This window comes from Heterodontus francisci, chromosome 6, assembly GCF_036365525.1.
Source record: "Heterodontus francisci isolate sHetFra1 chromosome 6, sHetFra1.hap1, whole genome shotgun sequence".
Lineage (NCBI taxonomy): Eukaryota > Metazoa > Chordata > Chondrichthyes > Heterodontiformes > Heterodontidae > Heterodontus > Heterodontus francisci.
The window spans coordinates 45,914,490-45,942,077 of NC_090376.1; the positions used below are offsets into that span (position 1 = coordinate 45,914,490).

The 27,588-nt window shown below is 41.4% G+C and overlaps 1 protein-coding gene across 9 annotated transcripts in view; it reads right to left on the minus strand.

Annotated features, from left to right (window-relative positions):
* Nucleotides 1-475: 475 nt before the first annotated feature.
* Nucleotides 476-27,588, minus strand: part of cdk8 (cyclin dependent kinase 8) — a 198,041-nt gene continuing 170,928 nt past the window's right edge. For 7 of the 9 annotated variants that reach the window (XM_068033588.1, XM_068033590.1, XM_068033591.1 and 4 more), the window contains 6 exons: nucleotides 26,477-26,546; nucleotides 17,609-17,681; nucleotides 4,694-4,791; nucleotides 3,594-3,672; nucleotides 2,894-3,052; nucleotides 476-2,502 (listed from right to left, as the gene is read on the minus strand). In XM_068033588.1, the coding sequence (XP_067889689.1) occupies nucleotides 2,377-2,502; nucleotides 2,894-3,052; nucleotides 3,594-3,672; nucleotides 4,694-4,791; nucleotides 17,609-17,681; nucleotides 26,477-26,546 (605 nt within the window). In that variant the 3' untranslated portion in view covers nucleotides 476-2,376. The remainder of the gene's footprint in view (nucleotides 2,503-2,893; nucleotides 3,053-3,593; nucleotides 3,673-4,693; nucleotides 4,792-17,608; nucleotides 17,682-26,476; nucleotides 26,547-27,588) is intronic. The other 2 variants (XM_068033589.1, XM_068033587.1) reach the window with 1 other exon arrangement.

Below are 27,588 nucleotides of genomic sequence, written 5' to 3' on the forward strand. Positions count from 1 at the left end.
CCCAAACCTTGGATAAGAACATTCAAAAGTAGCCCAGTAAGACCCTCACATTATTGTAACCTCTTTTGGGTGGAATTCAGTCTAGTATTCAAGCACAGTTACACTTTGAACAGACGTTGGAAACCCCTGTGACCAGACAAAGCAATAAACCTTCCAGAATCCAATTAGTAGTGGCTAACAAAAATGTTTTGGAGACAGAGGCCTTGAAAACCCCAGTGACAGGACATAGCAATATTCATTCCAGAATCTTATTAGGTGGTGGCTATCAAAAGTTTCTCTCATGCAGAGACCTTCATAGAACTGATATTCAGAAAGTGTGAACTTTGACAAGCTTCAATGCTATTCATGAACTAGCTTCAATGGAGCATCTGAACCATTATCTCCCCCAACTGATGTGTGGAACTAAAGCTCACATGTTGGGGTGAGGGTTGGGGTGGCAAGAAAGGAAGAAAAAATTGTAAACAAAAATGAAAAATGTAGTTGATATTTTATTCTGTGCATTTTTTAAAACAAATATTTAACTTTTTTAATTTCCACATCCATGCTGTCTTCAGTCCACAGATACCATCAAGACTGTTCCTTAACTGACCCATTAAAATATATAGTTGAGCTACCCAGAAATGAAATTGTAAGTCTAAAACTTTAAGGTTTGTGATGAATGGGCTTTCCTGTATTTCATCAATTACATTTCAATCAATATCCCTTCAAAATCAATTTTTGGTATTGTGGCAATAAGCAAGTTGCCAATGAATAAAATTGCAGAAAATGTATATATTTTGCTTCAGATTTAGCACAGTAAAAGTTGTCTGGCTATATAATCATGCTGGAAATTTCTAATTTAGAGTAACAAAAGTAAAATATGCATAGAAAGGTTATTTAAAAGAACTACTTGTTAGCGAATGACAGTGATTAATGCAGTGCCCGATCAAACTTTCCCTTGCTGTAGTTACTTTACTGGCCAGAAGAGGGTGTCAGGAAACAGTCTGTACATTGCAATCCAAAAAAAAAAGCAGTTTAAAGATGACACTGCCCAACAGATGACTGCAGAAATAATGCACCAGGCAAGCTTGTGTTAAAGTGACCATGCATAGAGTGCATGGTTTTCAAGAATTAGGAAAATAATTAGGCATGGAAAACTAAACAGAGGAGACTACACAGAACTAGTTCAGAAAAGAGTGCTTATGGTTCCAGCTATCCATGTAACGGATGCTGAGCAAACTGGAATCATGGGTATTTTATGCAACCCATCAAAGTCATCCCCAATGCTTGATAAAATTTAACAGTAGTAAAGTTAATACTATAAGTTTCCAAAATTTATTGTCAGAATACTTGTTTCGTTCATGTAAAATGGTACAGTACACCTTACATTTTAAATGAATCCTAAGGCTTTCCTACATCTCACACTCATCTTAAGGGCACTCAATAAAAGCACATACATTTTCATTTAAAAAAAAACTTAATTCAACAAAAAGGAAATCCACGACACAATGTCAGCTTTGCAAATTTATGACAAAATATCCGAGCTGAAGCTGCAAACGTGGAGACACATCCCGTGCTTCTTGTTTGCCACCCCAAAGCATGCTCACAAATCAGCAACACCAATAGAAAAAATAAACACTGCCCAAAGTAAATGTCCTTTTGAAAGTCTGGATAAAGATCATTGATACAATACTCAGTACAGTTCATCTACTGCTGACAAAATTAAGAGTAGCAGCTGTTATAAGTCAAGTCAATTGTTAAGAATGGGGTGGGGTTGGCTGAAGGCATGTTTGAACAGTGTGGAGTCATTGAGAGGTTACAGTCAGTTGATAAATTATGAAGCTTACATACAGGGAAGTCTTGTGCTGTAAATGCATTTGACATAAAACACTGAGACATGAAGCAACCTACCACAAACTGCACCTAAGCTGAAATTTGTACCAAATAACGTATATACCGCATCATGGATATCTTGACCATTAAACATAACTGTTCTTCAAGTACCAGATTAAAAGATATTTTCTTGCTTTTAGTAAAACATTGTTATACAGCAAGAACATTCACCACCAAAATTTAGAAATGGTTGCTCTAGCACATTCACAGCTTCAACTGCTACAATCTGTAACCATAAAGGGGGGAAAAAATAATTGGTGTGAAGAAACAGGTGAAGTAAACTATGGAAGCAGCATGTCAATAAACACAAACTGTGCTAGAGCTTTCTTTTCAAGTCTAACCCAAGTACTTTACAATATGGAGACACTGCTCCATCTGTGGAAAGAAAAGAACTTGGCTAATGTGGTTATACAGTACATTCTTGGGATCTGAGCCAGACCCGGTCTAGCCATATGCTCAGTCTGTAGTCTCAGTGAGTGCATTGAGCTTGGGAATAGCTACAGCTCAGTACCGGTGTGCCTGGTGTGAGTACTGTGGAGGCTGCTGGGAGGTAGTTGAATATCCCATGCTGCTTTGCGGTTGTGATGTGCTTGGTCCAGGATTCTGATAGGCAGCATGTGGATTGGAACGCTTTAAAAGAAAAATTACAAAATATTTATTTTTATTTTTTATTGAGAAGTAATTTAAAATCTAGAACTATGGTGAACTTTTTTCTGTCTAGAAACCCATTTATGCTGTAATCTTAAATGAACATGAATATTATATCTCTTTAATGAATTCATTGTTTAGTGCACATTCAAGACTTGTTTGATATCTGTGGGCAATGTAAACCCACCTACAATATCAAAATATGTTTTACAGTAAAATTAGGTTAATACAACATTCCTTCACAATGATTAAGTGCCGTTAAAGAAACGTCAGTTTATCTAATGTTTCAGGGAAAAATAGATTTTAGAAAAAAATGACTATAACTATCTTGAGCTTCTAAACAGCATGTTACTCGTAATGACGAGCTCTGTACCTGGTAATCTGAGGTCATGATAAGTCCACCTGAGGTAGTGGTCGGGGGAACAACTCGGACTTTCTTGAGGGGGGGTCCTTGTGTATGACTGTTGTCTTGGTTTCCTGGATGGCCACCTCCATTAGTGTGATTATTGCCTTGCTGTTGCTGTTGGTTCTTCTCAATTTATTAAAAACAGAATAGAGAGAGAGAAATCTGAACCAGCATATTCCAATATCCAGAGAATCATAATTGAATTTGGTGTACAAAATTCTACAATTTAAATAGCTGTTATCCTTTTATGAAAGCTTTGTTTCTGCACCAAAACGAAGCTCTTTCCTGAGGCAGCAATTAGCATAATTGGGCAGAGCTCGAAGTTAATGCCATGCTTCCCGAAGATTATTCAGATTATGAGATGGCAAAAAAGGCTATTCTCGCTGTATACGAGTTAGTCCCTGAAGCTTACCGTCAGAAGTTTCGGAACTTAAGGAGCATAAAAGTGATTGACTATAGATGCAGTTGAATAAAAACAGTCAACTAATTTAAGCACAATATCCCACATCTTAAAAAAAATTATCTTGCCACCTGCTGTCATAATGCAATTTTATCCAACAGGTTGAACTATAAAATTGATTAGATAAGATCAGTTTAATTTTTGTTTAATTTCAGGGAGTCCATAATATACAGTGACTTTTCTACATGCTCTGTTCTTTACACCTACCTTGTCTCCCTTATCATCAGGTTCATCTTCTGTAAGAAATTCTCGTTTTGGATAAGGAATCTGACAACCAGCAAAAACACTGCAAAATTTAAAAAGATAATATATTGAAGGTCACAATTCTACTTAGCTGCACATCTCATTCTTGATGTTGACATTTACAGAAGGAAATTAAAAAGTACAGTATTAAATCTTATGATAGCTAGCATTCCTTCCCGAGAATTTAAAAGATGGTGTTCAATTGTTACTATATGACAGTAGAAAATGAACTGATACTGAGGAAAATAGTTCCAAATACTAGTTTAGTAATTCCCTGCAATTGTATTAGTATAAGCTGTGAAAGTTAGAGATCCAATGCAAAATCCTTGCCAATCGTATGCAAAATAGCATATTTCTCCACTTCAGATGTTATTTATTACATAACGCAATAGGTACAACAAAATTACATTTACTTCATGAAATACCATTAAAAGCAATGTTCAGGTGGAATAAACACTTAAATACTTCGAGAATCTGCCTTTGTCATCTCCAAACCTCTTGCTCTCCTGGCTGACCTACCATCCTCCAAACTATGAACATTTCAGCTCTTTCAAAACTCTGCTGCACATATTCCATTCTGCACTAAGTCCAACTCAGCGATCATCCTATCTTTGCTAACATATGTTGACTTCCCTTCTCCAATACCTCCAATTTAAAATTTTCATCCTGTTTAAGTCCCTTCATGGCCTTACCCGTCCCTAGTTCAGTAACCTCCTCCAACCCTACAACTCCCCCAAGAACACTCAGTTCCTCTGACTCTGTCCTTTAAGACACACCAACCCCAAACTATTCCCTACCACTGGCAGACGTGCCTTCAGCTCTAGCATTCCCTGCTTAAGCCCTTCAACTCTCTACCTCCCTCTCCTCCTTTAAAATTCTCCTTAAAAAAAACTCAAAGCTTTTGGTCATTTCTCCTACTATCTCCTTCTTTGGCTCAGTGTCCATTTATTTCTAATTATACATCTGAAGTATCTTGGGAAGTTATTCCACATTAAAGGCATTATACAAGTACAAATTATTGTTAAAAGCATTCTGGAATGTTTTTTCTAAAAGAGTGAACATACTCTGAAGTAGGGAGTGGGTCTTCAAGGAAGTAGGGGTCCTGCATAGCCTGTTCTGAGGTAATTCTCTTGGTTGGGTCCATTGTGAGTAACTTCTGAAGCTGAAATTGAGTGGAGATTGCAAGAAAAGTATATTAATTGCGATGGTAGTCACCAAAATTAACTGAGGATTATGTCACCATTTTCCATATAAGCTCCCTCTATTAGTAGAGTTAGTCTAAATTGCTGTCTCTGGGAATCATAACCGTGAAAACAGGTGTTACGCTCACAATCTTTTTCCGATACTCATAAATATACACAGGAAATAACTTATGCAACTGCAAAGGTTTAGGATTACATATGAACACCACACCCAAAACAACAGAAAATTGCCATGCCATGATTAATCCAAAAACACCAGTTATATGATGAGGCACTGAGGCATGCTGAAGTATACCGTGCTTTTAAATAACCAGTCAGATGTTAAACAGGGTTTGAATTTAAAGCCATGATGCTGGTACAGGTATGGCACACTGACAAGATTAACATTCATGTACTAAGTTAAGTTATGGCATGCATACAATACCCAAAAACTATGGGATTCTCATTCTGTTAAACATTAAAGAGATTTATGTCATATGGGTGTTAAGACAGAAACTTCGAGAATGAGTGAGCTCTGCAAAATCATTTTAATGTGCTTTTACTCAATGTTTCTTTTAATATCATAAAATTATTAATGCAAATCTCAGGATTCTCGGACAAAGTACTAGCTTATTAATGTTGAAACCATTTAAAATCAAAATATTTTAATAATTTTTACAGTATAAAGAAAAGGTACTGGAATTAAAAATTGCCAACTCCAGTTGAAGAACTAGTACCACTAGAAGGGCTGAATGGGTGCCTTTTGTGTTTTAATTTCTATGATTCTATTCTCCTCACATCATTACAATATATATTTAAATATTTTCAACCGATTGCAGCAAAGGTATCTAGAAATATTACAGATCCCGTCAGATGACATATGCCTTCTGCTCTTGCCTTCACAGATATACGTTAATAAAAGCTTTTGTTCTAGGTCATGTATACTTTTATCTCAGCATCCAAAAAATCACCATGTCAAACAGTCTGCCAAACCATGCTGCAATGCTATGAAAACTAATTTTAAGTTCATTCTGGCATTTACAGTATATTAAAAACATGCCTCAACATAAATTTAGGGAATAAATTCAACTATGGGGAGTTTTAAGGTGTAAGTTGAACCCTTTGACGACACCATAATGCACATTCAAGTATCTGTGATTTTCTATATTATGTGTACTGTAAATGTTTTATCTTGAGTTTTTTTTCTTTTTCTATGCATCAGATTTGGTTTTTGCTCGAGTCTAACAGATCTTAAGGATAAACATTCCCATTTTAATTAAATAGATCATGCTGAGTTCATTTTCTGACCTTGCTTTCCAATTTGTTTCTATTCTTACTGTCTTTCATCTTTTCTTCATCTCACATGGCACCTCTCCAGGTTCGACTGAGATCATGCTGTATCCTGATTTTTATTCAGCTCCTCTTTGATGGAGAGTGCACACTCCAATCCAATGTTTTTGCAATATTTTAGAAGCATCATACTTATGTTCTCCCTGGTCTGGGCAGCCCTTCCATTCTTAATCATTATTTTACAGGCTGACTGGAACAATAGCAAGGTTTTAACTTACGCAATTGAAAGCTGAACTTATATTTGGTTATTTAATACTAGTTATGTTACTGGACGAGCAATCCTAATGATCAACAGACATGAGTATTATGCAATGAGAAAGGGCTAATTAACAACCTTGCTAAAGGAGACATTAGAAAATAGTGACCACAATATGATAGAATTCTACATTAAGTTTGAAAGCAATATAGTTTATTCTGAAACTAGGGCCTTAAATTTGAACTAAAGAAATTATGAGGACATGAGGGGCAAGTTGGCTATGGTGGATTGGGAAAATACATTAAAAGATTTGACAGTTGACAGGCAATGGCTAATATTTAAAGGAGTATTACATGGTTTACAACAAATATGCATTCCTCTAAGACAAAAACCCAATAGGAAAGATGAATCAACCATGACTAACAAGAGAAATTAAGGATTGCATTAGGTCAAAGGAAGTGGCTTATAAGGTTGCCAGAAAAAGTGATAAGCCCGAGGATTGGGAGCAATTTAGAGTCCAATAAAGGAGGATCAAGAAATTGATAAAGAAGGGGAACGGGATTATGAATCTAAGCTAGCTAAAAATATAAAGGCAGACTGTAAAAGCTTCTTTAGCTATGTGAAAAAGCAATGATTAGCAAGGACGAATGTGGATCCATTGCAGGCAGAGACTGGAGAGTTTGTGGTGGAGAATGAGGAAATGGCTAAGAGACTAGTGGGGCAGATGGTGGCGTGGGAGCTGCGTAAAATTGAGCGGGAGTCTCCGGGAGGCCTACCTGCCCCACTCCCGTCTCCAGCCAACTTTACGACGGTTGTGGGGGGGGGGGGGGGGGGTGGAACGGCCCACCCGCCCAAGGCCAATCAAGGCCCTTAAGTGACCACTTAATGGCCACTTAAGGGCCCTCACCCGCCTCTATGGAAAGCGGGCGTGCTGGGACGTGAAAGGCCGCCCAGCAATAGCTGTCAGCCTTTCCGCGCGCCGGTGGGAGGGGGCTCTGGCAGTTGGGCAGAGGGTGTCCAATTGAGGGCCACCCCCGCCTCCCAACCCACTCTTGGGACCCAAGACACCCTCCCTCCGCCCAAACGTCCACTCCAGCCTCACCAGGGAAGGACCGATCTCCCTGGTGAGGCAAGCCCAACTTACCTTCCCTCCTGGCTCCATGGCATCGGCTGGGCTGCAGTCCCAGCAGTGGCCACCACTCCCAGTGGTGCTGCTGGGACTAAGAGCTGCCAGCCCGCTGATTGGCCGGCAGCTCAATGAGATGGGACCTCCTCCCTCAGGCGGGTGGATGTCCTGCCTCGGAACAATTAAAGCCCGGGGACCCGTAAAATGCGGGATGGATCCCTGGGCTAGGCAGAAGCGAGTTCGCCACCAAGTTAAAAAATGGTGGCGAATTCCCATCCGCCTAAGGTAAAATCCAGCCCTTTGTGTCATTCTTCACGGAGGAAGATAGAGAAAAACTCCCAGAAATACTAGAGAACTAAGGGACTTGTAATAATGAGGAACTGAGAGGAATTAGTATCAATAAAGAGGTAGTACTCGAAAATGTAATTGGATTGAAAGTTGATAAATCCCCTGGACCAGATGAGCTACATCCCAGAGTATTGAAAGAGGTGGCTATAGATAGTAGATGCATTGGTGGCTATCTTTCAACATTCTATAGATTCTGGAAGGGTTCCTGCAGACTGGAAAGTAGCAAATGTAACCCCACTATTTAAGAAGGGAGCGAAAGAGAAAACGGAGAACTACAGACCTGTTAGTTTGACGTCGGTAGCAGGGAAAATGTTGGAATCTATTCTAAAGGATGAGATAACTGGACACTTGGAAAATAATATATGATATGATTGGGCAGAGTCAACATGGATTTGTGAAAGGGAAATCATGTTTGACAAACCTGTTGGAGTTTTTTGAGGATGTTACTTGATCAAGGAGAACCAGTGGATGTGCTGTATTTGGATTTTCAGAAGGCTTTTGATAAGGTGCCACACAAGAGGTTAATAAACCAAATAAGAGCACATGGGATTGTGGGTAATATACTGCAATGGATTGAGAATTGGTTAATAGACAGAAAGCAAAGAGTAGGAATAAATGGGTCATTTTCAGGATGACAGGCTGTTAGTAGTCTGTACTGCAAAGATTGGGCCACAGCTGTTTACAATCTATATAAATGACTTGGATATGGGGATCAATTGTAAATATTTCCAAATTTGCAGATGACACAAAACTAGCAGGGAGTGTAAGTTGTGAGGAGAATGCAAAGAGGCTTCAAGGGGATTTGGACAGGCTGAGTGAATGGGCAAGAACATGGCAGTTGGAATATAATGTGAATAAGTGTGAAGTGATCCACTTTGGTAGAAAAAACAAAAAGGCAGAGTATTTCTTAAATGATGAGAGGTTGGAAGTGTTGATGTCCAAAGAGACCTAGGTGTCCTTGTTCATGAGTCACTAAAAGCTAGTATGCAGGTGCAGCAAGAAATTAAGGTGGCAAATGGGGATTTGATTATAGGAGTAAAGATGTATTGCTGGAGTATCGTGTACAGTTTTGGTCTCCTCATCTAAGGAAGTATATACTTGCCATAGAGGGAGTGCAACAGAGGTTCACCAGACTAAACCCCGAGTTGGCAGGATTGTCTTATGAGGAGAGACTGCAGAAACTGGGCCTGTATTCTCTAGTTTCGAAGAATGAGAGGTGATCTCATTGAAACTTACAAAATTCTTTACAGAGTGGATGTGGATAGGATGTTTCCTCTGGCTAGTGAGTCTAGAACAAGGGGACACAGTCTCAGAATAAGGGGTTGGCCATTTAAGACTGAGATGAGGAGGAATTTGTTTACTCAGAGGGTGCTGAATCTGTGGAATTCTCTAACCCAGAGGGCTTTGGAAGTTCAATCATTGAGCATGTTCAAGACAGAAATCAATAGATTTCTGAATACTAACAACATAAAGGGATAAGGGGATTGTGGGGAAAAATGGCGTAGAGGTAGATGATCGGCCATGATCTGTTTGAATGGAGGAGCAGGCTCGAAGGGCCAAATGGCCTACTCCTTCTCCTATTTCCTATGATCCTACTAGTTCAAATTCCACCAGGACAGCTGAGGAATTTAAATTCAGTTAATTAAATACATCTGGAACTAAAATGTCATCAGTAATGATGACCAAACGGCCAGATTGTTGTAAAATCCCATCTGGTGCACTAATGTCTTTTAGGGGAGGAAATCTGTCATCCCAATCTGGCCATGTGACTACAGGCCCACAGCAATGTGGTTGACTTTTAACTGCCCTCTGAAATGGCTTAGCAAGCCACTCAGTTGTATCAAAAGCGCTATGAGAAAGTCTTACTGAGAATAAAACCAGACAGACCACCCGGCATCGACCTAGTCATTGGACATGTCAAAGACACACCCAGCCCAGTCGAACATTCACAAATATCTGGGGTTGTGCCAAAATTGGGACAGCTATCCCATAGACTAGTCAAGCACAGTTTAACTCACAGAATCATATCTTTTGGCCAACATCCCAGCCTCCTCGATCACCATCCCTGGGTATATCCTGTCCCACTGTCAGGACAGACCAGCAGAAGTGGCACAGTGGAATACAATCAGGAGCGAGTGGCCCTGGGAGTCCTCAACATTGACTCTGGACCCCTTGAAGCCTCATGGCATCAGAGCAAACGTGATTACCATCTACCACCCTCCTTCAACTGATGAGTCAGTACTCCCCCATGTTGAATGCCAATTGGAAGAACAACTGAGGATAGCAAGGGCATAGAATGTAGTCTGGGTGGGGGCCTTCAATGCCTATCGCCAAGAGTGGTTCAGTAGCACCATTACAGACTGAGCTGGCCAAGTCGTGAATGACATATCTGCCAGTCCAGGCCTGTGGTAGGTGGTGAGAACACCAACCTGCTTGACCTCGTCCTCACCAATCTACCTATCACAGATGCATCTAGGATGACAGTATTTGTAACAGTGACCAGCACAGTCCTCATGAAGATGTCATGTCTTCACATTGAGAACACTTTCCAACACGTGTGGCACGACCAAAGTACTAAATGGGATAGATTTAGAACAGATCTAACAGCTCAAAACTGGGGATCTGTGAGGCTCTGTGTACCATCAGCAGCAGCAGGATCGCATTCCACCACAATCTGTAAACTCATGGCCTAGCATATCCCTCATTCTACTATTACTCAAGCCCTACCAAACTCATGGTCACATTTTACAAATTTCACGGTGTCACAACAAACCATGAACATGATCTATCTAAAACAAAAAAGGGAGGTTTCTGATTTCAAATGGCATTTATTGTAAACTCAAAAGCTATTGTAAAAAGCCGACTATAAACAGGTCACATTCTTTACTCGCTGAAATCAGTGGTTGAATGTGAGCATGGAGCAACCTGCAACTGTCTCCTTCTTCATTCCCCGTCCCTGTGCTGTCAACACTTGTTCATGTTTAGACACAGCTCTCTCTGCAATCACATAGTTTGTTGGAATTGTCAGACAGCGCCGTGCTAGCCTTGCAAGGTGGGGGATTCCACATTCCACAGAGTTCCTAATCTGCAACACAAAGTACAACCTGCTTCTTTTGCAAATGCTTTTATAAGCAAGAATCTCCAGGCTACAGTTCTCGTCAAGGCCAGGAATTGCATCAAATGAGTTTACATCCACCATCAACAGGTGCATTTGTGCAGGGTCAAAGATATGCACAACTTTCAGGAACGCTGCAGAAGGTTGTTGAAACCGCTGAGCTGCTTTTTCTTCACCCCTTGACCCTCTCCGTAGCAGTAATATTGTTTGACCTTCTTTGCCATGCTAGAAAACACCTGTTGAACATAGACATTTAATTCGTCATCAGAGTGTTCTTCATTTGACTGCTTCAGCCCAGAACAGTGCATCCATTACTTTAATGTAAGCTTTATGGATTGTGAAGTGTCGAGATTCAAGCCAAGTGATTAAATCCATCAGTCGTATAACATTCTTGGCAACAAACTGAATCTCCTCATTAAGCTGAGCATCGTTTAGAAGGGTTACAATGTCTGTTAAAACCTGTGTTTTCGGCATCAGTGTGAGCTCTTCTGAGACGAAGTCTGAGTAGTATTTCAGGTGAGCTGCATGATACTGTACTGCCCAAAACCAAGGACTCCAACATGTAATTACTGGCCTTGGAGGAAGGATGATGTTTTGTTCCCCAATTTCAGCCGCATTTGCAATGTGTTGCCTATATCAAAGCTTGTGGCTAGGGCAGCGTTTTAAGATCTTTTTAATGTAGCTGACCAGTTGGTCGACTTTACCAAATTCGCTTTTCCACAGCTCACTGATGAGAAATAATATGTGCATTACATGTAATATGGTCAGCATTAGGCATGACACCTTGGAGCACAGATTTGAAAGATTATGTCATGTAAGTTGCATTGTCAATAAGGAAAGCTGATACCTTGTTGAAATCTACACCGTATTTTGAAACGGTTTTGATTATCACTTGTGAAACTGTGACGTAACTAACAGCTTCTAAGTGGACGCAGTCTGCGAGCACTGTTGTTAGCTTTCCTGACTGTACATTTTCAGTCTTACCAGACATAAAATCAAATAAACATGCAGCACATAGTTGTCTTGCTCATCGGTGGATTCATCACAAATAATTGCAAAAGCCTCACATGTATTAATCTGAGACTTCATTTCCTCACAATGTGTAGCAAACAACTTCAGTAGGTCGTCCTTTCATAGCTTACTTGCACTTGGTAAGCAACCCACCATTTTGCACATTACGTTGAATGAATATCTGCAGCTTTGGGTGATCAAGTTTTTCCAATGGTATGTTGGTACTTGCAAAAGCATCCACAAGTTCCACTGTAACCAACTGACAATTTTCGGAGCTGTCTGTCAACTTCTTAAAAAGAGATGAAATCGTTGCTTTTCTTTTGCATGTTCGTTTTCCAGCAGCGCAGCGTCAGATACTCTCATTCTGCTACGATGGCTTTCGGACTCTAAGTGGTGGTGAACCATTGCCCACCGTGTGTGATCCAGTGAAACATTGCAGCTTGTACAAAACAGTATACCATGTAGAATTTGGCTTCAAATTCTTTCACTTGATGTGCTGCAGTAATGGTTGTGGCCGTTTTTGATTTGCTCATTGACATTCTCACTTATCTGCTAATATTTGAGACTACTTCTCTCAAAACTTCACCAGAAACCCTCCCTCCTCGACCAGTGAGGTGAGCCTTGTGTCAATGAATAAAACATGTGAAGTTTGCAAAGTGCTCGATTTCACGAAAAACACATTTCACAGTCTATGATGCGTTTTTCATGGCCGTGAATTTGGTCGGGCCCTAACAATTATCAAGCCAGGGTACCACCCTGGTTCAATGAGGAGTGTAGGACAGCATACCAGGAGCAGCACCAGACATATTAAAAATGAGATGCCACCTGGTGAAACTACAACACAGGACTAAATGCATGTGAAACAACAGATGCAGCATGCTATAGACCGAGCTAAGTGATCCCACAACCAATGGATCAGATTAAAGCTCTGCAGTCCTGTAACATCCAGTTGTTAATAGTAGTGGACAATTAAGCAACTAAAGGGAGGAGAAGGCTCCATGAACATCTCCATCCTCAATGATGGCAGAGCCCACAGAATCACAGAATTGTTAGTGTAGAAGGTGGCCATTTGGCCCATCGTGAATGCACCGGCTCTCTGAAAGAGCAACTCATTCAGTTCCATTCCCCTGCCTTCACCCCGTAATCCTGCACATACTTTCTTTTCATATAACTGTCTAATTCCCTTTTGAATGCTTCAATTGAACCTGCCTCCACCACACTCGCAGGCAGTGCATTCCAAACCTTAATCACTCTGCGTGAAAAAGTTTTTTCTCATGTCACTTTTGCTTCTCTTACCAAATACTAAATCGGTGCCCTTTCATTCTCGATCTTTTCATGACTGGGAACAGTTCCTCTTTATCTATTCTGTCCAGACCCCTCATGATTTTGAATACCTCCATCAAATCACCTCTCAGACTTCTCTTCTCCAAGGAAAACAGTCCTAATTTCTCCAATCTATCTTCATAACTGAAGTTCCTCATCCCTAGAACCATTCTCATGAATCTTTTCTGCACTCTCTCCAATGCCCTCGCGTCTTTCCTAAAGTGCGGTACCCAGAACTGGGCCAAATACTCCAGCTGAGGCTGAACTAGTGTCCTGTACAAGCTCAACATAACTTCCTTGCTCTTGTACTCCATGCCCCTATTAATAAAGCCCAGGATACTGTATGCTTTATTAACTGCTCTCTCAACCTGTCCTGCTACCTTCAATGGCTTATGCACATATACACCCAGGTCCCTCTGCTTCTGTACCTTCTTTAGAATTGTACCCTTTATTTTGTATTGTCTCTCCATGTTCTTCCTACCAAAATGAATCACTTCACATTTCTCTGCATTGTACGTCATCTTCCACCTGTCTGCCCATTCCACCAACTTGTCTATGTCCTTTCGGAGTTCTACACTATCCTCCTCACAGTTCACAATGCTTCTAAGTTTTGTATCATTTGGAAATTTTGAAATTGTGCTCTGTGCACCAAGGTCCAGGTAATTAATATATATCAGGAAAAACAAGGGTCCCAACACTGAACCCTGGGGAACTCCAGCCCGAAAAACATCCATTAACCACTACTCTGCTTCCTGTCACTCAGCCAATTCCGTATCCATGATGCTACCGTTCCTTTTATTCCATGAGCTATAATCTTGCTCACAAGTCTGTTGTGTGGCACTTTATCAAACGCCTTTTGAAAGTCCAGGTACACCACATCAACAGCATTGCCCTCATCAACCCTCTCTGTTACCTCCTCAGAAAATTCCAGCAAGTTAGTTAAACATGATTTTCCCTTAAGAAATCCATGCAGGCTTTCCTTAATTAACCCGCATTTGTCTATGTGACTATTAACTTTGTCCCGAATTATTTTTTCTAGAAGTTTCCCGAAGTTAAACTGACTGGCCTGTAGTTGCTGGGCTTATCTTTACAGCCTTTTTTGAACAAGGGTGTAACGTTTGCAATTCTCCAGTCTTCTGGCACTACACCAGAGTCAAAGGAAGACTGAAAAATTATGGCCAGTGCCTCCACAATTTCCGCCCTCACTTCCCGCAGTATCCTTAGATGCATCTCATCCGGTCCTGGTGCTTTATCCACTTGCACACTGGTGTAAAAAACAAGGCTGAAGTGTTTGCAACCATTTTCAGCCACAAGTGCCGAGTGGATGATTCATCTTGGCCTCCACCTGAGGTCCGCATGGCTGAGCTTGCTCGACACATCAAAGGCCACAGGCCCCAACAACACTCAGACTGTAGCACTGAAGTCATGCACCAGAACTATCTGCGCCTCCTGCCAAGCTATCCCAGTACAACTACAACACTGGCATCTGCCCAACAAAGTGCAAAGTTTCCCAGGTATGTCCTGTTCACAAAAAGCATGACAAATCCAATCCGGCCAATTACTGCCCCATCATTCTACTCTGAATCATCAGCAAAGTGATGGAAGGTGTTATCAACAGTGCTATCAAGTGGCTTTTACTCACCAATAACGTGCTCAACAATGCTCAGTTTCAGTTCCACCAGAACCACTCGGCTCAAGTCCTCATTATAACAGACATGGACAAAAGAGCTGAATTCCAGAGGTGAGGTGAGAGTGACTGCCTTTAACATCAAGGGAGCATTTGACCAAATATGGCTCTTGTAAAACTGAAATACAAGGGAATCAGGGGGATCTCTGCACTGGCTAGAATCAGACCTAGCACAAAGGAATTGGTTGTTAGAGACCAATCATCTCAGTCCCTGGACCTCACTGCAGGAGTTCCTCTGAGAAATGTCCTAGGCTCAACCATCTTCATCTGCTTCATCAATGGCCTTCCCTCCATCATAAGGTGAGAAATAGGGTTGTTTGCAGATGATTGCACAGTCTTCAGTTCCATTTGCAACTCCTCAGATAATGAAGCAGTCCAGGTCTGCATGCAACAAGACCTGGACAACATTCATGCTTGGGCTGATAAGTGGCAAGTAACACTTCAGCCACAGACATGCCAGGTAATGACCAGCTCCAACAAGAGAATCTAACCATCTCCTCTTGACATTCAACAGGATTACCATCACCGAATCCACCACCAACATTCTGGGGGTCACCATTAACTAACTAGACCAGTCACTTAAACACTGTGGCTACAAGAGCAGGTCATGGGCTGGCTAATCTGACACCTCCTGACTCCCAAAGCCTTTCCAGTATCTACAAGGCACAAGTCCGGGGTGTGACTGCATACTCTCTACCTACCCAGATGAGTGCAACTCCAACAATACTCAAGAAGCTTGACATCAGCCAGAACAAAGCAGCCTGCTTAGTTGGCACCCAATCCAGCACCTTAAACAAGCATTCATTCACTCCACCAGCACATTATGGTTGCAGTGTGCACCATCTACAAGATGCACTGCAATAACTTGCCAAGGCTTCTTCCTTGACCTCTACCACCTGGAAGGGTAAAGATGGGAACATCTGAAAAGTATGGGAACACCGCCACCTTCATATTCCCCTCTGAGTCATACACCATCCTGACTTGGAAATATATTGCCATTCCTTCATCATCGCTATGCCAAAATCCTGGAACTCCCTCGGCTCAATACCACATTCTCAAGGCTATTAGGGGTAGGCATAAATGCTGGCCTTGCCAGCGACGTCCACATCCCATGGACGAATAAAACAAAATAAGTTGCATGCATTATAAATGCCGCTTGTTAATGTTGTTATGGCCAAGTGAGGAGGGGGTCACAGTCGCCCCTTCTTGCCCTTCCTCTTATCTAATCGCAACAGGATTTACTCCTTTTTAAACCGTGGTTGTGCTTACTACCTCCGTGAGTGTTTTACCTTTACTGTGATCATGAAAGAACAGTCGGACAGGTTTTCTTGAGTTTAAGCAAGAAAGAGGTAAATTTATTATACTTAACACTCTAATCCCAATTTAAAAATACTAAAAAAATACGCTACACATTCACACGAGAATCACACACACACAAGTAGATTACAGACGAAAAAATAGGTATGGTGTTTGGGTTAAAGTCCAGAATAAATGGAACTTAAATACACAAGTCTGTGAAGTGGATGGTCTGGTAGTCCTCGGCTGAAACTACATTCTTGAAGTCCTCGCTGGTCAAAGTGCAGTCTGTAGGCTTGGAGGGTTCCCCAGTCGCAGAAGGTTTTCAAACTTGATGTTTTCTGCGGAGAGAGAGAGAGAAAAAGGGAAGCCTGCAGACTTCTCTGCTGCTGCACAGTTACTGCTTGTCTCTTTGTCTGTGCAACAACTTCCAGTTTCTTCCAAGATGGACAGACAATCACATGGTTCTCTCAATCCCCTTTGTTTTTAAATGAGGTCCCAAGTCTAAAACCCAAAACCGTTCTCAGGTGGGGTTGTTAGGGATTATCCTATGGAGGGACATCTCCATTTACGAATGCCTCGAGATGGTTTCGAGCGTCCTGCTAACGAGGGTGATCTGGCTACTTCGTTAGCCAAAGCATTGTTCTGGCTGGGCTTCTTGTTTGGCATTTTGTCTCCAGTTCAATTTCCTGGCATTTCAGATGCAAATTGCAGTGGCATCTTGGCTGCTCGTTTTTTTAAAAGTTAACTTGTAGGATTTTTCCATTAAAAGTCTAATGTGAGTTTCCAACCGATGAAATTAATATTGCTCATTTGGCATTTAGGGTTTTCTTGACAATGTTTACTCACAAAATGTTTACAGATTAAGCAGGAATTTAAGTAACTTAAAAAGAAAAATACTGCGGATGCTGGAAATCTGAAATAAAACAGGAAGTGCTGGAAATACTCAGCAGGTCTGGCAGCATCTGTGGAAAGAGAAGCACAGTTAACGTTTCGGGTCAGTGACCCTTCTCTATCTACAGATGCTGCCAGACCTGCTGAGTGGTTCCAGCATTTCTTGTTTTTATTTCAGATTTCCAGCATCCGCAGTATTTTGCTTTTATTTTAGAGAGAAAGAGATAATGTTTCAGGTCTGTGACCTTTCATCAGAACCCTCTGTTAACTCTATTCCTCTCTCCACAGATGCTGCCAGACTTGCTGAGTATTTCCAGCACATTCTGTTTTCATTTAAGTAACTTGATTGCTGGCAAGTGTTTCTTGATTCGTGAAATTTTGGTTAATAATAGATTTGTTTCTGTAGCTATGCATACAACCAACAGACAAAAAATATCAAAGCCTATACTTACCAAATGGAAAGCTTTGCTATCTGGCTTTACTTTATGTTTCTCCATATACTTGATAAGGCTGCAGTTAGTATAACTGGAAGAAATACATTTCAAACTGTTAGCACATTGAAATGCTGTTTCTTACAAAATAAACAATTAACAAATTTTAATTCCCATTTACTATAGGCAGACAAATGCAAGAGAAAGACTGCTAATTATTCAACCTAATTAGCAAATATGTTATTCCCCTCTGAGCCATCTCTGACAACCTAAATGTAATTACTAAAAAACTTCATACAGACCAATCAGGAAATTTGGTCAGAAGCAATAATTTATCTACATAATGGGGAGTTCCTTTTAACTTAATCTGAATGCAAAAAAATGTAGTTTGTTCCATTTTTTATCCATATATTGTATTCCCTGGTCAACGAGACAGTATTGAGAGGGTCCACATTCAATGTTATGGGGAGGCTAGAAAAAAATCAGAAAAATGGTTCTTAAAATGTGGAATTCTTGGCCACAAATCATTGTTGAAGCAGATTCTATAAATTCTTTTAAAAAACAATTTGTTGTTTGAAAAACAAACATTAAAAGACATGGAGATCTAGCAGGAAATGGGATTAGTTTAGACATTTATTAAAAAAATTGCTGCAGACTTAATGGGTTGAATGGTCTGTTTGAATTGTAACATTCTGTGATACTACCTTGCTGACAATGACTCTCACCTCCATGCAGGTGGCTTCTGCTGGAAGCTGCAGTGCCTTGTGACTGTAACCATTCCTCCCTTCAGAAAGTGACATTTCTTACTACCACCACCAGTAGAAATAGATATGACCGACCATGACTCATGGCCCTCCTGCCTTGGGCGCTATGGCGTTGGAAGGATGAATGAGAACGGGCAGAGACTGCTTGAGTTGTGTACCTATCATAACCTCTGCATCACCAACTCGTTCTTTCACACTAAACCCTGTCACCAGGTTTCATGGAGGCACCCAAGATCACGTCGTTGGCACGAGCTAGACCTCATTGTCACAAGGCGAGCCGCCTTAAACAGTGTTCAAATCACACGCAGCTTCCACAGTGCGGACTGCGACACCGACCACTCCCTGGTGTGCAGCAAGGTTAGACTCAGACCAAAGAAGTTGCATCATTCCAAGCAGAAGGGCCACCCGCGCATCAACACGAGCAGAATTTCTCACCCACAGCTGTTACAAAAATTTCTAAATTCACTTGTAACAGCCCTTCAAAACACTCCCACAGGGGATGCTGAGACCAAGTGGGCCCACATCAGAGACGCCATCTATGAGTCAGCTTTGACCACCTACGGCAAAAGTGCGAAGAGAAATGCAGACTGGTTTCAATCTCATAATGAAGAGCTGGAACCTGTCATAGCCGCTAAGCGCATTGCACTTTTGAACTACAAGAAAGCCCCCAGCGATTTAACATCCGCAGCACTTAAAGCAGCCAGAAGTACTGCACAAAGAACAGCTAGGCGTTGCGCAAACGACTACTGGCAACACCTATGCAGCCATATTCAGCTGGCCTCAGACACCGGAAACATCAGAGGAATGTATGATGGCATGAAGAGAGCTCTTGGGCCAACCATCAAGAAGATCACCCCCCCTCAAATCTAAATCGGGGGACATAATCACTGACCAACGCAAACAGATGGACCGCTGGGTTGAGCACTACCTAGAACTGTACTCCAGGGAGAATGCTGTCACTGAGACTGCCCTCAATGCAGCCCAGCCTCTACCAGTCATGGATGAGCTGGACATACAGCCAACCAAATCGGAACTCAGTGATGCCATTGATTCCCTAGCCAGCGGAAAAGCCCCTGGGAAGGACAGCATTACCCCTGAAATAATCAAGAGTGCCAAGCCTGCTATACTCTCAGCACTACATGAACTGCTATGCCTGTGCTGGGACGAGGGAGCAGTACCCCAGGACATGCGCGATGCCAACATCATCACCCTCTATAAAAACAAAGGTGACCGCGGTGACTGCAACAACTACCGTGGAATCTCCCTGCTCAGCATAGTGGGGAAAGTCTTTGCTCGAGTCGCTCTGAACAGGCTCCAGAAGCTGGCCGAGCGCGTCTACCCTGAGGCACAGTGTGGCTTTCGTGCAGAGAGATCGACTATTGACATGCTGTTCTCCCTTCGTCAGATACAGGAGAAATGCCGTGAACAACAGATGCCCCTCTACATTGCTTTCATTGATCTCACCAAAGCCTTTGACCTCGTCAGCAGACGTGGTCTCTTCAGACTACTAGAAAAGATCGGATGTCCACCAAAGCTACTAAGTATCATCACCTCATTCCATGACAATATGAAAGGCACAATTCAACATGGTGGCTCCTCATCAGAGCCCTTTCCTATCCTGAGTGGTGTGAAACAGGGCTGTGTTCTCGCACCCACACTTTTTGGGATTTTCTTCTCCCTGCTGCTTTCACATGCGTTCAAATCCTCTGAAGAAGGAATTTTCCTCCACACAAGATCAGGGGGCAGGTTGTTCAACCTTGCCCGTCTAAGAGCGAAGTCCAAAGTACGGAAAGTCCTCATCAGAGAACTCCTCTTTGCGGACGATGCTGCTTTAACATCTCACACTGAAGAATGCCTGCAGAGTCTCATCGACAGGTTTGTGTCTGCCTGCAATGAATTTGGCCTAACCATCAGCCTCAAGAAAACGAACATCATGGGGCAGGATGTCAGAAATGCTCCATCCATCAATATTGGCGACCACGCTCTGGAAGTGGTTCAAGAGTTCACCTACCTAGGCTCAACTATCACCAGTAACCTGTCTCTAGATGCAGAAATCAACAAGCGCATGGGTAAGGCTTCCACTGCTATGTCCAGACTGGCCAAGAGAGTGTGGGAAAATGGCGCACTGACACGGAACACAAAAGTCCGAGTGTATCAGGCCTGTGTCCTCAGTACCTTGCTCTACGGCAGCGAGGCCTGGACAACGTATGCCAGCCAAGAGCGACGTCTCAATTCATTCCATCTTCGCTGCCTTCGGAGAATACTTGGCATCAGGTGACAGGACTATATCTCCAACACAGAAGTCCTTGAAGCGGCCAACACCCCCAGCTTATACACACTACTGAGTCAGCGGCGCTTGAGATGGCTTGGCCATGTGAGCCGCATGGAAGATGGCAGGATCCCCAAAGACACATTGTACAGCGAGCTCGCCACTGGTATCAGACCCACCGGCCGTCCATGTCTCCGTTATAAAGACGTCTGCAAACGCGACATGAAATCGTGTGACATTGATCACAAGTCGTGGGAGTCAGTTGCCAGCATTCGCCAGAGCTGGCGGGCAGCCATAAAGACAGGGCTAAATTGTGGCGAGTCGAAGAGACTTAGTAGTTGGCAGGAAAAAAGACAGAGGCGCAAGGGGAGAGCCAACTGTGCAACAGCCCCAACAAACAAATTTCTCTGCAGCACCTGTGGAAGAGCCTGTCACTCCAGAATTGGCCTTTATAGCCACTCCAGGCGCTGCTTCACAAACCACTGACCACCTCCAGGCGTGTATCCATTGTCTCTCGAGATAAGGAGGCCCAAAAGAAAAAAGAATATGGTCTCCCACACTCCATTTCCCCTGTGTATGTCCATTCTTTGGGAAGTGATGATATCACAGGTGACAACATCATCTCTCAAAAGAATGGACATGCAATGAAGAAATTAACAGAAATTTCCAAGATTTAACCATACAAAATGGGTTTTTCTACAGTGGCTGAATACTAAGACCTAAAAGAGTCTAATGTTTTCCTCTGCTCATTCAACTTTCAAATGCAAATGTATTAAGCTAAAGAAACACAGAAGAATAGAAGCGGATGTTTCTCCTAAGGGATTAGCAAGTTTGTCCAGGAAGTAGCTGAACCATACAAACTATGAAGTATTAGGTGTGAATAATGTCCATTTGGGCAAGTCCTGGAAGGTGACCAGCACTGCTAAAATTGTACCCCAGAAAGGGTTTGATGCCTTCAAGGAAAAGATGGAAGCAAAGAAAAGTGGCAAGAAAATTTGAGAACGAAAAAAGTGGTTATGTTACTTAATTAAGAGATCAGTTTGAAACACAAGTGCCAAAGTTCTCATTATCTCAAATTAACAATGCAATGTCTTACTTCACGGAACTATCTTGTGAATAGTGTAATGAAATCGCAATGCGTATTAGTCTATAATATGGCCATAGTGCATGTAAAATCAACTTCAACTTTTTGGTGAAGAACATAATAATTAAACAAATTCTAAAATCTGTTTTGTGAAATTATGTTTAGTAATGCATTTAACTAAATTTTATTAACATATGAAAGAGTTTTTCTCCTTAGTTTATGTCTTCCATGTAATATAAGTAGTAGTATCAGGGCAAAGATGTTATTTTAAGAAAGATACCATCCTCAAAATGACTTCGGACATTACGCGCTCAGAAACTTGTCTATGTTTTCTGGCTATGCCTGAAGCTTAAAAGAAGCCAGTCAGGATGTTGATATGTTGATTACTAAGATTGATATCATTGAGGAAAAACAAAGTACGAGGAAAATGTATCACTATACATTAATCAACATCACAGTATATTCAAAACAAACTTAATTTAAATATAATGTAACTGCAGTCCACTATGCAAGTAATTAGCTTAGACAAGCAGATTGGCTCTCAAAAGGCAAGCCTCCATTTCAAAGAATGCAAGAAGTTTTGAATAAAATCCTCTAGTTAATTGAAAGGTACAAATTCCATCGGTAAAAGCATCTATACAATTGCAAGTATGATTACACCAGTAGAGATTAAGGTGATTAATTACCCAGAAGAATCTACCATTTGTTCCCTGAAAAGTCTGCAAAGACTCAAAGGAACTCAAATAATTGGCTTGCCTACATAACTTATTAATGGCTGATGTAAAATGACTATGTTTTGAGACCTATTACAAACTGGCTGTATTCACTGGTGCTGTAAAAGATTTCCCACAGTAACTCCAATGGAACCTTCAGAGAAACGACTACATAGCTAATAATTGCTGTTGACACCATTTCTGTGGGGTTTTCACTGATCTCCTGACAGTTATGCAAGCCCTATGGAATTTCAGGGCCAATTTCTTCAAAATTTCAATTACTACCTGTCATCCAAATAAATCCCTCCCTGCAAAGAAAATTTCTAGCAATTCAAGCTGCAGGTCAGAGAGGAAGCCTGAAATTCTCAGCTAGGCAATTATAGGAAATAGTATTCTCCAGGTCCCTCAGACACTAATGGAAGAATGCTAAAATAATTTAGCAATCTGTTTCCCAATGACAAAACAGCTAGACCTGATAGCATAGGGTAGCTGGGATAATAATGGACATGATTTCGGCTACTCATCTGTGAATAGATTTGGTAAAATTCAATCCTCATTTAAAATGTGGCTTTGGCATACAGCCATTCTTCCTAGGCTTTGGGGATTCTTCTCCTGGCAATGATGATTTTTAGAATTGGTTCTCTACATACATTTCCATTTGGGAATCCATACTAGGTGTGGCAAAGAGGGCCACCTTTCTGTTGTTAGCAAGGAAATGTAAGCTTGTTGTGCCTGTTGGGAATCAAACTGAGCTCACTAAATGCTCCAGCATGTTCAGAATGGCTATTGTCATATTTCAGAATTTCAGCTTATGCTGCCATAGAGGATCCTGGCATAATATATATATTATAAAAGCTTCTTTCTTCTTTGGCCTCCTTATCTCGAGAGACAATGGGTAAGCGCCTGGAGGTGGTCAGTGGTGTGTGGAGCAGCGCCTGGAGTGGCTATAAAGGCCAATTCTAGAGTGACAGGCTCTTCCACAGGTGCTGCAGAAAAATTTGATTGTCGGGGCTATTTCACAGTTGGCTCCTTCCCTTGCGCCTCTGTCTTTTTTCTGCCAACTGCTAAGTCTCTTCGACTCGCCACACTTTAGCCCCGCCTTTATGGCTGTCCGCCAGCTCTGGCAAACGCTGGCAACTGACTCCCACGACTTGTGATCAATGTCACAGGACTTCATGTCACATTTGCAGATGTCTTTAAAGTGGAGACATGGACGGCCGATGGGTCTGATAGCAGTGGCGAGCTCGCTGTACAATGTGTCTTTGGGGATCCTGCCATCTTCCATGCGGCTCACATGGCCAAGCCATCTCAAGCGCTGCTGACTCAGTAGTGTGGATAAGCTGGGGATGTTGGCTGCCTCGAGGACTTCTGTGTTGGAGATACGGTCCTGCCACCTGATGCCAAGTATTCTCCGGAGGCAGCGAAGATGGAATGAATTGAGACGTCGCTCTTGGCTGACATACGTTGTCCAGGCCTCGCTGCCATAGAGCAAGGTACTGAGGACACAGGCTTGACACACTCGGACTTTTGTGTTCCGTGTCAGTGCGCCATTTTCCCACGCTTTCTTGGCCATTCTGGACATAGCAGTGGAAGCCTTTCCCATGCGTTTGTTGATTTCTGCATCTAGAGACAGGTTACTGGTGATAGTTGAGCCTAGGTAGGTGAACTCTTGAACCACTTCCAGAGCGTGGTCGCCAATATTGATGGATGGAGCATTTCTGACATCCTACTATTGTGCATAACATAGGTCTCAGAGTTAAAGTCACAGAGCTGGCAGGTGTCGATTAAATTCCAAACTGAACGTCTGGACCAGTATCCCAGAAACATTGAAAGATTGTTTGATATTCCAGTAATTATTTGCACTCTTTCCCATCTATTCATGTGAACTCAACAGGGGTCACTGCCGAGTTAAACTGGCGGAGTCTGATCCTGGGATGGGGATGAGGGTTAGTTTGACTAAAAGCTGACATTGCCTATTAAGAAACTGTTAACATGAAAGGCCATTACAAAAAGTTGGGAATTTCACATTTTATATTAGAAATATCTCTCAGAAAGGCCATGAAAAGGAATCATGTCCACTTCTACCTATATGGCTTTTTGTTGAGAATGCAAGTCAATTTACATCAGATATAAATCATTTATTTACATCAGTAAGTGGGTTTACTGGGCTGTACACGAATTGGATGGTGTGTTGAACAGAGGTGATACCAGTATTCAGTGATGAGGCTACGCTTAAAAATACTCCAATTGCATGGAGTAGATTTTCACTTTAACGCCTGGGTGTTAAGCAATGCCTGGGTGGAGTGCAGAAAGGAAAGCCTGGTAGGGAGGATGCTTGCCAATAATGTAAAATACCTGATTTTTTTCTCTTATTGAAATCAGTGGAAGGAAAATCTGGTGGGTTCTATAAGGGATGGGTGAAATGCCCCACCAGAATTTCTTCTGACACTCCATCTGGCCGTATTTCAGTCAGGTGATAAATATGAAAATCTACTATAAATTCCACATAAAAGGACAAATTTCTCAAAGCCAAGGAGGAAATGAAGTTGAAATCTTTCTTTCAGAATCTTTAGTCTGTCTGCACTGCACTATTAATAGCATCCAATGACCTCATAATACACACTGTTTCTGACTGCCAAAGAGTCTCACTGCAAAATGTGAAAAATACTTGATGTCACTTAGACAAATATGGATCAATTAAGGAAAGCCAACACAGATTTGCTAAAGCCAAATCTTGTTTAACAAACCTGATTGAGTTTTTTGATGAGGTAACAGAGAAGGCTGATGAGGGTAATGCAGTTAATGTGGTGTATATGGATTTCCAAAAGGCATTTGATGAAATGTCACTTAACAGGTTTGGCAGCAAAGTTAAAGCCCATGGAATAAAAGGAACAGTAGCAGCATGAATACAAAGTTGGCTGAGTGACAGGAAATAGAGTAGCAGAGAATGGTTGTTTTTGGACTGGAGATAGGTCTACAGCAGGGTTCTCCAGGGACCGCTGCTTTTCTTGATCTATATTAATGACCTAGACTTGGGTGTGCAGGGCACAATTTCAAAATTTGCCGATGACACTAAACTTGGAAGTATTGTGAGGAGGATAGTGATGGACTTCAAGAGGACATAGACAGGCTGGTGGAATGTGGTGACTCATGGCAGATGCAATTTAATGCAGAGAAGTGTGAAGTGATATATTTTGGTAAGAGAACAAGGAGAGATAATATAAAATGAAGGATAAAATTCTAAAATGGAGTGTAGGAGCAGAGGGACCTGGGGGTATATGTGCACAAATCGTTGAAAGTGGCAGGGCAGGTTGAGAAAGTGATTAATAAGGCATACGAGATTCTGGGCTTTATAAATAGAGACAGAGTATAAAAACAAGGAATTTATGGTGAACCTTTACAAAACACTGGTTCAACCTCAAGTGGAGTACTGTGTCCAATTCTGGGCACTGCACCTTAGGAAGGATGTGAAGGCATTAGAAAGGGTACAGAAAAGATTTATGAGAATGGTTCCAGGGATGAGGAACTTCAGTTACGTGAATAGATTGGAGAAGCTGGGGCTATTCTCCTTACAGAAGGGAAGGTTGAGAGAAGAACTGATACAGGTGTACAAAATCACGAGGGGTTTAGGCAGAGAAGATAGGGAGAAACTGTTACAACTGGCGGAAGGGTCAAGAACCAGAGGACACTAATTTAAGGTGAATGGCAGAAGAACCAAAGGCAACATAAGGAAAAACTTTTTTTTTTAAATGCAGCATGTAGTTGGGATCTGGAATGCACTGCCTGAGTGGTGGAGGCAGATTCAATCACGGCTTTCAAAAGGGAATTGGATAATTATCTGAAGAGAACAAATTTGCAGGGCTAGGGGAAAGGGCCAGGGACTGGGACTAGCGGAGTTGCTCTTGCAGAGAGCCGGGACAGTCATGAAGGGCTGAAAGGCCTCCTTCTGTGACTGCAAGCATTCTATGATTCTAAGATCTAAAACAGCACATGGTTTCTTAGTGACAGTGCTTTTTGCATGTAAATTAATTATAGCAGATCAATTAAGAACAAACTCACGTATTTCTTCTGAAATCTTTCATCAATGTTGAATGTTCTGGCATCTTTTTAATGTCTTCCCAATCTTTATCTGGCAACAAAACACAAGATAAAATGCAGGTTAATTAGCATTGCTGTATGTTCTTTAATGATCTCAATATTATCTACAACATATTTTTAAAAATATAATAGCAGTAAAGAACTAAATGGTACTTGCATGTTTTTGTGCTTAGCCTTAGGCCGGGTAATGGAATACGATTTTATTTTTGATACACAATATTGATATCAAGAATTGACATAAATGCAGAGCAAAAGTTTTCTTTACTCTTCCACATCATCAGATCATCCACCTGAAACTGGGTTGAGGCTCCACAAACATAATTCACAGAAATTACGGCTAAGGGACAGAAAATATTCTCATTCTTTTAATTTGGGCTAGATTTAAACTGAAATCCCAGTGTATTCACAAACTGCAGTACACAGGAACCTCTTTTTAGCACATTTGTCTTGCTTTTGTGTTCAATACTACCTAATTAAAAAATGAACTTCAAGTTCACAGTCTGTTAGTCCTGAAGCATAATATGAAATAACCCCAAGTTTAAAAAAGGTGAATAAAATGTATTTGTCTCCTGATCAAAGTAACCCATATTATGTTACTGAAGCTAACAAACTGACTTCTGTTGCCAGAGATTGTTGGAGATTGAACACTATAATGACACAAAAATGCGACAATTCAAAACTAAGTGGAAAACCCAAATGATTGTCTTTCTGCTCTGAAGCAGTACTTCTTCACATTATGTGCTCCTTCGTCTAAAGCATTAAATGCACCTTACAAAATATTTATTTTTTTAAATTTATCAGCCAAATGGCAGAAAGTTAAAATAACTTTGGCTACTTGACTAAATGTGTGTGGAATAATGGGAAATTAACATTAAGTCTACTAAGTGTATTCTGAGCAAACCGCTGTGAAGTAGCAAGACCTGCACAATCTACAGGAGGCATGAGAGAAGGTTAAACTCTTTACACATCTTTACCATATTTCAAATATCAAGTGGGAAGACAAGGTTTTTAACAATGAAGTAAAATAATTGAGGAATCCAAATAGATTACACTTATCTCTGCCTGAAACCAGT